Source organism: Drosophila eugracilis, unplaced genomic scaffold (genome assembly GCF_018153835.1).
Source record: "Drosophila eugracilis isolate 14026-0451.02 unplaced genomic scaffold, ASM1815383v1 contig_353, whole genome shotgun sequence".
Lineage (NCBI taxonomy): Eukaryota > Metazoa > Arthropoda > Insecta > Diptera > Drosophilidae > Drosophila > Drosophila eugracilis.
In genome coordinates this window covers 142,437-153,430 of record NW_024573209.1, presented here as the reverse complement: position 1 = coordinate 153,430, position 10,994 = coordinate 142,437, and the positions used below count along the sequence as shown (strand labels likewise).

Below are 10,994 nucleotides of genomic sequence, written 5' to 3'. Positions count from 1 at the left end.
TTTTTAAACTAGCTGTCACTCTTCTAAAAGATTTTATTCACACGAACGATCTACAGATCTTCGGAGCGGCTGACTTTCTATTTGAATCCCGAACTTTAAGATTTTAACCATTTTGATACTGCAAAATTCACCAAACCAAGAAAAGCTCTATTAGGTGATGTGTGTGGTCCCCATTTAAACTAAGTTTCCGTAATCAATAGAAGACATTTCCAATAACAGAGTAAAAAGACAACTTAACATTTATTTATCAATATTGCTAATGCCCGTTTTCTCCACTTGGGCTAGGAGTTCTTGGAGCTTGTTATCGAAGAGCTCGCATCTTATTGGCATCTCCAGCGAGTAGAATGGATTCTTAAGAACGTAGTCCGAGTACAACTCGTAGACCTTTCGCAGCAGCAGATCGATGCCATTGAGACCCGTTTCTGAGATGACAATGAATTTGATCCCTGTCAGCGTCTGAAAGCAGTGCAGCGTGAATGTATCCGCCTCCAGGAGTTCTATGCCGGAACTTTTGGGCTCCGGACTCAGTTGACTGGCGATGGCAAACAGAGGATAAAACATACTGGCCAGAAAGATCTTCTCGTTGGTGGTCATCTTCGGCCGGCTGAACTTAAGGTTAATGGGATAATTCTCCGGTGCCTCTAGCGTAGCCTTTACATCCCTTCCATCATCCAAAGTTACTCCATTGACAGGCATTCCGTTGACCGCCACGAGGACGTGGCCCACTATATAAAACATTTAGTCAACTGATCATTCTGATGCCATGACACACCTACCATTTATTCCATCCTTTCTGTTGAACGACACCGATACCTTCTTGGAATCGTAGTCCAGCACCAAATCCAAGGGGTATGTGAAGGTCTTCTCGTGCTCGATGCGTGGCACATTGTTGTCCAGGTTGAATATAAGGCCACCCGATTTACTAACTATATAGACGCCATATATAATCATTGCTAACTATTGCTAATTTTTTGTTTTTTGGGAATGTTTTTCTTTGCGAATTAGTGATGGTAGTGCCAGCCCAGCTGTTGGCCTCGGAACCACTTATTTTGATTATGTTCTGTTCCGGTTCCATTTAACAGCGGACATTTAACATTCCGGCTTAACAGATTGAGAAAATGAAAGAATTTGTGATGTAATTCATGTACTCATAGATTTTTAAAAGTATCTCACAATTTTAAAATTTTTTAAAATAATAATCATTTTAATCTAACTGGTTTTGAGCGACGAATAACTAACTTGGGTTACCGTTCCTTTACAATACAGAAATGAACATAAGTATTTAATCCTCCTTTAGAAAGCTAAATCATATATGAATGAAAAACTTTTTGGATAAATATATAAAATTCAAACTTTAGATATTTAAAAATTAAAATATTAGTTCACAGCCAGGGCGGAATAACTATCCGATATCGGCAAGACTGAACTAGTTCGTGCGTTGAACCCAGAATTGCAGTTATCGCTTTATGGTGAACTGGTTCTGAAACAGCTGGCTTGGTACTAGGATTAAAAATAAACATAATTGATTTTCTGCCCGAAAGTATACGTAAACGCGTAGGCGCTCCCACCTGGAAGTCCAACCGATTGACCGACTTCCAATTTTCACGGGCAGCCATGGGTTCTGCCGACCAGATTGTTGCAGAAAGGATCCAAAAGGGATTCCAGATCAACTATATGATACTGCGGGAAGCCGACAGTGGGAAGATAATCTGGCAGGAAAACAAGGACTTCTCAGCACCAGATGTGGAGCACGAGGCTCGGGTGCCGGTGAAGATACTGGACATGCGGGCTGTTTCTCGTGAAATCAACTTCAGTACCATCGAGGCAATGGAGAATTTTCGTCTTGACCAAAAGGTGCTCTTCAAGGGTCGCATCATGGAGGAATGGTTCTTCGAGATGGGATTTGTAGGCGCCAATACAACCAACACCTGGCAGTCAACGATCGAGGCGGCACCCGAATCCCAGATGATGCCCGCCAAGGTCTTGAACGGCAATGTGACGATCCAAACCAGTTTCTACGACAACGAGACACTCATTACCAAATCGGTTGTGCGCCTGTACTACATTTAGGCATTTGTGAGTCATCTGCCCCGTCAGCCAGGTGGTCTGACATCCACTCACGCCTTCTTATTCTGGATCTTGTTCAAGATGTTCTCCATCCATACATACTTTTCTTCGGAGTATTTCTGCATTTTATTGCAATGTTTGCGTGTTTATGAACTAGTTGTAGCCTAATGCATTTTAAGCTAATTTTACATTTATCGCATTAATTTATTAATAAAAAAATTAACAATTGCAAAGCGCATAAATCAAGGAACGTGTCATCTCCAACGCAACAAAAATGCTTATGTATGTACAAATCTTTCGTAGACTGTCAAATATGGACTAAAAATAGCTTCAGAACATAGTGTTATTTGAGATTTTTTGTATCTGTATATCTTTCTGAACCGCTCGTAATCAATCCATAAAAATTTACTTAAATCTGTTCAAGCTTTGTGAGAAATATTTTACCATATATGCGAGTTCTACCCCAATATCGATGAAAGTACTTAACTCTGTAAAAGTTGTATTAGATATAGCCTAGCTGTACGCAATTTTGCAATCAAATATAAAAAGATGTTAACAGAAAACTTGAAAATGAACTTTTTGCCATGAAAAAGTGACAATGTGACCATTCTTAATCGTTTAAGATATATAATTAGCTGATCTTCATTTAATATATACAAAGAGTTTTTAGACCCAGCGGGAAAAGTATTTAGCATAATGCAATTTCTCATCGTCTATAAGCCTTAAGGGACAGCACAGAACAGGTTGTGGATGACTCTCTTTTACTTTCATGCCAACAAGCATAATCCCATCCAGATCGCGGGCTTGCCTCACGGCTATACATCGCAAAAGTTCGCATTTAGATTGAGATCGTTGAATATTCATTGATTGGAATCGCGAAAAGTGGTGATCAAGAGGAAGATTTGGACAGAGTGTTGATTTGACCCCATTTTATTCGAAGTAGAACCCGTGCCCGGTCAAGAGTCACTCGAATATGCCTAGAAAGTCTTCTTGGTGGGCAGAGATTTGAGATGGCCAACAGTTCGATTCCATTGGGCAAAAGAAGCAGATCGAAATAATATAATGGCACGGTTCAGTGGAGTTATTTTACTCCTTGCCATCGTCCTTTTGTCCCTTTTTGTGGCCGATGGACTTGCGGAGAAGAATATTAATAGGCAGAAGCAGCAGAAGCCTAGACCGGGAAACCAAGGTATTGCTAACCACAAAAATAAGCGCCCGAAACCACAACAGGGCCAGAAACAGAAGCCTAACAAGCAACAGGTTCAGAATGTACAAGAGCCCAAGGTGTTCACTGCAACGGTTCCTATTCTGGGAAAGCTCCGAGGTCGAACTCTCGCCACCGATTGGACTGGAAAGAAAATAATGCAGTTCCTGGACATTCCATATGGCAAAGCAGAAAGATTTAAGGTGCGTTATTCTTATTATCGTCAAAGATTTTAGATTTTTCTATGTTATCATCTTCGGCATACAAACGTTTACCGACATTGTCTCTAGTGGCTTGTTTATTATTTGGCAATCGTTGCTCGTCGTCCTCGATAGTATAGTGGTTAGTATCCCCGCCTGTCACGCGGGAGACCGGGGTTCAATTCCCCGTCGGGGAGAATGTATAAACGTTTTTTTTAGTAATGCAAAAGAAGACAATGTTTTTAAATTTCATATGTATAACAGATTTTTTGACTTAATGTATTTGTTTTAAGGTCATTAAAATTTATTTATAAACAAAAGACAGTTGAAATTAAAGGTCAAGAAAATTGCTGGAATGGTTCGTTGAATATAATCAGCAGTGAAATCCGTTTTTTTCAATTATAATCAAAAAAGTAATGTAATTAATTTTTAGAATTAATAAAAATAAACACATCATTCATGATACTCTCTCCCCGACGGGGAATTGAACCCCGGTCTCCCGCGTGACAGGCGGGGATACTAACCACTATACTATCGAGGATGTTGTCCGCCGGTCGCCAAATAACCAATCCGAAATGCGCGCAAGTTTAAGAAACAAATCATGTTGATAAATAAAGAATTAAAATATTTTTATTTTAGTTTTCTAGTTTTTCAAAAACTTAAAAATAAAGGTATTCAATGACTAAACCATATTCATTTATAAATTTATAAATTTTATAAATTTATTAAAATGTTCCTGTATTAAAAATGTAAATTTTCCTCTTATTTTCTACAGTCTGCTGAGCCAGCACCAGCTTGGAAGGGTGTCCTTCCCGCCCATCGACCTCACGCCGGCTGCCCATCCATTCAGGATCTGATTGTGTTTGCTAAGCTGGAGGAAAATGGATACGAAGTGGAGGACTGTTTGCGTCTTACAGTTAATACCAAGGCGGTAAGTAAATTCCTAATAATAATACTAAAAAGTAAATATTTTTAAATTTGAAACCGATCTTAAAACATAAACTCCTTTAAGATGGAAGGGAAATCTCTGCCCGTGATGGTGTACATTCACGGTGACTTCTTCTACGACGGGGACTCCGTGGAGGCAGCTCCTGGTTATTTGTTGGAGCAGGATGTCGTCCTAGTGTCCGTGCGCTATCGTCTTGGACCTTTTGGCTTCTTGTCTACGCTGACCGACGATATGCCTGGCAATGCAGCTGTCACCGATATAATCCTTGCCCTCAAATGGATCCAACAACACATTGCTTCGTTCGGCGGAGATCCCCAGCGGGTGACGCTCTTCGGCCAAGTGGGAGGAGCTGCACTGATCAACGTTCTCACCCTGAGTCCAGCGGTTCCGACCGGACTCTTCCACCGCGTCATCTATCAATCCGGTACAGCTCTATCGCCGGCTTTCATCACGGATGCGCCATTGGCAGCCACTAAAGCCATCGGTCGGATTGCAGGATGCAAACAGCCCACCAAGGTGGACCAACTGAACAAGTGCTTGAGTCACCTGAACGCCACTATGCTCTTGGCTGCCTTCAGTGTCCATGGTGATGATCAACCCTCGTTGTCCGGAGGTGCGTACGGCGGAGTGCAGCTGGTCATTGGCGGTCCATCTGGCATTCTTCCAGAGCATCCTGGTCGCCTGCTGGCCGCCGAGAAGTTCCAGGCTTATCCTACAATGGGAGGCAGCGTCAAGCACGGAGGCACATTTATGCTGAGAGGCGAGTTTAACATTTTTCTTAATACTTAATAATTTAAGTTATTTTGTAAACTGTTTTTTGGATTCTAGATATCTTTTCTGATATCTTTAACGAGACGACTTTGGACGACAAAATGAATGGGCGGCAGTACATTGATACCATTATCGAACAGGCAAATGGCGCAGATCCTTCAGGATCCTGGAAAGAGTTCGCCGACGAGGAGATATTCACCGCAGCTGATGTTAAGAACGGAAGCTTCAAGCGCCTTACACCAGGACTGATCGATGTAAGTTCAGTACATTGTCAAACAGCTCTTTATTTTATGAATTTTATTACACTTTCTTAAGTATAATTATTTATTAATCCTCAAACTTTTTCCATCCAGCTTTGCAGCACCATTTCCCTGAAGAATCCTGTCTTGCTGGTCCTGCAAGCCAATGCCAAGAAGTTGCCCAAGAGTACCTACCTGTACAGTTTTGACTATGAGGGCGAGCAGAATCGCTATGCCACAGGTGAGGATGAGGCTAGCTTCATACCCTTCGACATGGGTGTCTCACTGACGGACGACAATCTGTACCTGTTCCCCTGGCCAAGATTTCTGGCCCTGAACTCCAACCGTGATCTCAAGGTGGCCAGGCGCATGGTGGCCCTGTGGACATCCTTTGCCACAACGGGCGTTCCCCAAGCACCCGGTGTGCCCACTTGGCTACCGATGACCGATGAAACAGGACCGTATATGAAGATTGATCGCACTGTCAGTTTTGGGGACAACTATCTGGATGAATATCGCATTGCCGTGGATGAGGTGAAGGAGGGATATAACCTAGTCAATGAGGACTACTACGATCTGGAATCAGCTCTGTTGGCGGCCAGCAAACAGGATAAGTTGCCCGCCTCCAATGAGGAGGATGACGAGGACGATACCGAAGGCGAGAGGGCTGCCAATGAGGGTCGTGGCCAAAATTGGGTATTCATTGCCAGGAAGTCGACGCGCATCCAAAAACAGTAAAATCTCTGTCCAGTCCAGCCTAATTTGTGCTTCTATTTATTAAATCAATGACCTTCGATAATAAATAAAAATATTTAAAATCAAATTGTTTTTTTTTTAATTAAATTTATTTTATTACTTCTGAAGAAATCTAATGATTATTGTCTGAAAATGGCTTAGCCAATTTTATTATTAAATATTTTTAAATATTTAAGAAGTAATAGATGAAATGGGTTTTACATTGAAAAGCCTCTGATCCGAAGAATAACTGTGCAAAAGCGATCAAGAGCGGCGATTCTGCTTTGATTTAAAAAAGTGCCAAAAACATAGTTTAAAGAATTAGCTTTCTTCTTCGGTCCATAAATCAAATTTTGGGTTTTCAGAAGCCAGGTGAACAAAAGCTTTGCTGCGAGCTAAATTCAAATTAGAGAACATAATAAAGTTTAAATTAAGTGTGGCAGCTCATTTGTTCTTTGGATTAATTAATTTCTTGGCTGGACATCAGAATTGGCATTGATGGGGAAAACATATTCGACTTGCTTTGATTAATTTACTAATTATAATTGCTTATTACTTATATGAGACTAAGTTACAGTGATCCTCATAAGAAAAAATAATAAAAATAAATGTATATGAATAGCTTGATGATATTTATATTGGTTTTTTGCAACCTTAAGTAACTAACTTGTTAAAAATTTGTATATTTATAAACTCAATGTCAAAACTAAAATATGCCGATTTTGAAATTCCCTCGACATTGAGTTTGTAAATAAAATAAATCATAAAATGAAAAGTTTTAGCTCTTCGCTTTCTAGCTTCCTCATATGGTGGGATTTCCCCAGTTTATCTATTGTAAAAATACTAAATACTCATATAATGGAATTATCTCGTGCGATTAGTGAGAAGTCGTTGATCTTTTTTGGCACTGACCTGTCACGAATGCTTTCTCCTGCCGTTCGCGATGATGATGATTGATATTTTAGCTCGTACTGTGAATACCAGTAGCGAGGAGAATTTCTGTAATAAATTAGATAAAATTTAAAATTTAAATCAATTCCCGCATCTGTTTAGAAATTAATTTTGTCTGGCGCTACCCGCACTTTCATCGTCGTGAGAAAGACAAACCAAGTTAATGGACGATGTCTCATGTTTGCCGGTTAATATTCGCATCAATCTGAGCGACTAATGACTGACTATCGGACAAATCAGAAGTTCGGGCCAGCGGCTGCTCTTTAGGTTTTCGCTTTTTACTTGTAGATGATCAACCGACTACCCAAGCGGCTAAAACCGGAGCAACGAAATTTGTTCTTGCGCTTAGAGAAAATATTATTACAAATTACATTTTCCTTAGTTTCTCGTTTTTGTGGACTAAATTTTTATAAAATCTTACTTTTTCGGCATCTAGCTTATATGGACAATGTACTGATATAAATAAATATTCTTTTCATTTCATTTTTATTTATAACAAGAATATTTATTTATAAAAACATATTTAATTTAATTAATTACTTTAATTTAAAACAAAAAATAAGAAATATTTTAAAAACAAAAAGATAGAAAAACGATTTTGAGAATTTTTTAATTCAACTTTTTTTCCGTGTATCTATTAGCATAAATCTGTGGCTCGAGCCTCGGGGACGCCGCATCATTTGCAGTTTATTTCGCGTTTTGTTTTAGCCAGTTTCCGTTTGCGAACTCTTCATTTGGCTATTTCGGTCAGACATGGGGTGAAACTTCGGGTCAGAGCGGACTAAAATCTATTGGTCCCGTCCAGTCACAGATCAGTTGCGTTCGGTGCGTTAGAGAGAGTGTTGGTTCGATCCGCGTTATCCTAAAGACAAAATGCAGCTCGCGTGCTGGCTTATAGTTTTCGTGGTTCTAGTCCTTCAATCTGGTGTGGAATCTAGGGTTCGTAAAAGGCAATACGATGAGGAGAAAGACACTATAGTGGAACTACCCAAGTTGGGAAGCATCCAGGGAAAGATTCTTGAAACAGCCTGGTCGAAACGTGAAGTGTTGCAGTTTGTAGATGTCAGATACGCGGAACCTCCCACAGGATTACATCGTTTTAAGGTATAAAAGTTATGATATATTTTGAAATTAATGAATTTAAATTCAAATATGTATTGTGGCTATTAATTAAAATAAACTGGATAATAGTATAAACAGAAGCCCTAAAGTGTGTCAGCAGAACAAAAATGAATAAGCCACATATTTTATGCAAAAAATTAAAACATCGTTATGCAAAATAAGGTAAACGCTAAAGAGAATCACAAAGAATTCCTAATAGAAATGTTTCATTTTATTGAGAGTCTTGGTTTCTCTAATTTTAAAACTTTCAAAATTATGTTAATGTCTTCAAAGCCAATAAATAAACAAGCAGAAAAAGATTCTTAAAAAGGAAAAAAAAGTTAAGTCATTCGCATTCTCCCCGACGGGGAATTGAACCCCGGTCTCCCGCGTGACAGGCGGGGATACTAACCACTATACTATCGAGGACTTGATGAGTCCTTGTCCAATTACTAATATGCATCTCTAATACTCACTGCTCATCTTCGGCTAAAATCTAATCAGATAAGGGGAAAGCAATGATCATTATTATTAGATTACTTTCAAGTTAAGCAAAAACCTATGCGTCACAGACAAATTTTTAAAAATGAAACCTGAACAATATGCATATACACAATGAAGAATCAAAGAAGTTTAGGCCTTCCTTCTGTATAAACAACGATCGTTTAGTAAAACGTTGATTTATTTATTTAGTGACTAATTAATGTTTAAAATATAACATTAAAAATGAACTAGTTTATGCGCCAATATGTCAAGAATATTCTGATAAGACTTTATGGTTTTCATAGGCACCCCGACCTATCGAGCCTTGGGAGGATGTGATGGACGCCACAGCAGAGAAGATTGGCTGCCCCTCAGTGGTCTCGATGGACTCTCTTCGGCAGTTGGATGACGTTTTAGACGTCGAGGATTGTCTGACCATGACCATAACCACTCCGAATGTCACCTCACGACTGCCCGTTCTTGTCTACATCCACGGCGAGTATTTGTATGAGGGCAGCAACTCAGAGGCTCCGCCGGACTATCTGCTTGAAAAGGATATCGTACTGGTTACGCCGCAGTACCGCCTTGGGCCCTTTGGCTTCCTCTCTACAAAGACGGATGAGATTCCCGGTAACGCCGGGGTTCTGGACATTTTCCTGGCCTTGCAGTTTATTAAGCACTTCATCAAATACTTTGGTGGCGATCCTGCGAAGGTCACGGTAGCCGGACAAGTGGGCGGGGCTGCCATTGCCCACCTGCTCACCCTTTCGCCCATTGTGCAACGAGGCCTTTTTAAGCAGGTGATATACCATTCTGGATCAGCTATTATGCCCATTTTTCTGAGAGGAGGATCCACGCAAGCATGCCCAGGAGATCGCCAAGAAGGCCGATTGCCAAATGGTCACAGTGCGGGACTTGAACAACTGCCTTATGGAGCTCACGGCCCTGGAGTTGCTTACTGCTTTCATGGAGCATGCGGTAAGTAGGTTATCGGAGCTGAGAAACAATCTAATAAACTATATAAGTATATTAGTAGACAGCTAGATCTGATAACTTCTTCATTAAGTATTTCCTTAATTCTTATCCTTATCATTATCATTGGTTAATGAAAATAAATCCGACTAAATATTTAAGAACCGAATTTGACTATAACTCTGACCTAACAGCTGGAGAAATCCGACCTCGGTATTGGACACACTGGAGGCATACAGTTTACCATTGGCGGGCCCAGCGGAGTGCTGCCCAAGCATCCATATGACCTTATGCTAGAATCAAACTTCTCCTATCCGGCCATGGGCGGCTGTCCGAAGAATGCCGGAACTCGGGTGCTTAACGAGATTGTGGACAATGACTTTGAGGGAAAGATTCCGGATGATGAATACAACACGTACAACTATATCGATCACGTGCTCCGACAGGTGGTGGGCACTGACAAGACTATGCTCCTCACCAGCTTTGTGACCCATGAGTTTTTCAACCGTGAACTCATGGAGAATGGTACTTTTGCCACTCTCATACCCAGGCTAATCGATGTGAGTCAAAATCATCAAATCATTACTTTATATATTAATATCATTTAAATAAAATAATTAAAGGAACTGAAAAACGGTAGAATAACGTATAACCTGGTTCATTTTTAGGTCGCTGGAACTTTAAACCACAAGCTTCCCGTTCTGCTGGCCCTTAACATGAACAACAAACACAATCCACACAACACCTTTCTCTACACGTTTGATTACGCTGGCGAGTTCAATAGGTACAAGGAAATGGACGAGGAGACTAACATGCAGAGTCCTTTCAAGGCAGGCGTCTCTCTGACCGACGAGGCCCTCTACTTGTTTCCCTATCCCGAACATGTGACACGCCTCAGTCCCCATGACTTGACGATGGCCCATCGGATGGTAGACCTCTGGACGAGCTTCGTGATCGATGGAAATCCGTTGGGATCACACCGCATCGGCCTATGGCCCCCGATGACTACGCTTTATGGGCCGTACTTGAGGATCGATGAGACGCTGACCATCGGTGGTAATTACTTCAGCGAGTTCTCGGCTACGTTGAGCGACGAGGAAGATGGACACAGTCTGATCCGGGAGATCTACTATCTGCGCAGCCGGAAGCGCCCACAAAAGAAACGACGGAAGCATCTGGCCACCTCAAATGGTAGTAGGTCGAAGAAACAGGGAGGACGCAAGAGCCTTGTTAAGCGCCCAAATCGAAATAAGATACGTTTTTGAGTAGTAGTAGATATAGAATTTGTAGCACTTAATGTTACAATTAATACAGGTAATTCA

General features: G+C 40.8%; 4 protein-coding genes and 3 non-coding genes across 7 annotated transcripts; 4 read left to right on the top strand and 3 right to left on the bottom strand.

Moving 5' to 3' along the window:
• Positions 1-206: 206 nt before the first annotated feature.
• LOC108110522 (trafficking protein particle complex subunit 4) lies at positions 207-1,032 on the bottom strand. The gene is made up of 2 exons (XM_017219602.2): positions 777-1,032; positions 207-725 (listed from the first exon to the last, which is right to left on the bottom strand). The coding sequence occupies exons 1-2, from the start codon at positions 949-951 to the stop codon at positions 241-243; spliced, it is 660 nt and encodes a 219-aa protein (XP_017075091.1). The 5' UTR covers positions 952-1,032; the 3' UTR covers positions 207-240.
• Positions 1,033-1,466: 434 nt separating this feature from the next.
• On the top strand, positions 1,467-2,630 carry LOC108111157 (probable cGMP 3',5'-cyclic phosphodiesterase subunit delta). Its single transcript, XM_017220527.2, has one exon. It carries the CDS (start codon positions 1,615-1,617, stop codon positions 2,068-2,070), a length of 456 nt encoding a protein of 151 aa, XP_017076016.1. The 5' UTR covers positions 1,467-1,614; the 3' UTR covers positions 2,071-2,630.
• Positions 2,631-2,703: 73 nt separating this feature from the next.
• Positions 2,704-6,253, top strand: LOC108111156 (glutactin). The gene is made up of 5 exons (XM_017220526.2): positions 2,704-3,474; positions 4,247-4,402; positions 4,484-5,180; positions 5,249-5,445; positions 5,545-6,253. The coding sequence occupies exons 1-5, from the start codon at positions 3,130-3,132 to the stop codon at positions 6,166-6,168; spliced, it is 2,019 nt and encodes a 672-aa protein (XP_017076015.2). The 5' UTR covers positions 2,704-3,129; the 3' UTR covers positions 6,169-6,253.
• On the top strand, positions 3,597-3,668 carry Trnad-guc. Its single transcript has one exon. It is a non-coding gene; the product is annotated as a tRNA-Asp (tRNA).
• On the bottom strand, positions 3,941-4,012 carry Trnad-guc. Its single transcript has one exon. It is a non-coding gene; the product is annotated as a tRNA-Asp (tRNA).
• A 1,701-nt stretch (positions 6,254-7,954) lies between the features above and the next one.
• On the top strand, positions 7,955-10,972 carry LOC108110953 (glutactin). The gene is given in 5 exon segments (XM_017220249.2): positions 7,955-8,220; positions 9,006-9,542; positions 9,544-9,678; positions 9,867-10,232; positions 10,341-10,972. Coding segments are annotated over 5 exon segments (1,866 nt in total). The 5' UTR covers positions 7,955-7,989; the 3' UTR covers positions 10,938-10,972.
• Trnad-guc lies at positions 8,575-8,646 on the bottom strand. The gene has a single exon. It is a non-coding gene; the product is annotated as a tRNA-Asp (tRNA).
• Positions 10,973-10,994: the final 22 nt, after the last annotated feature.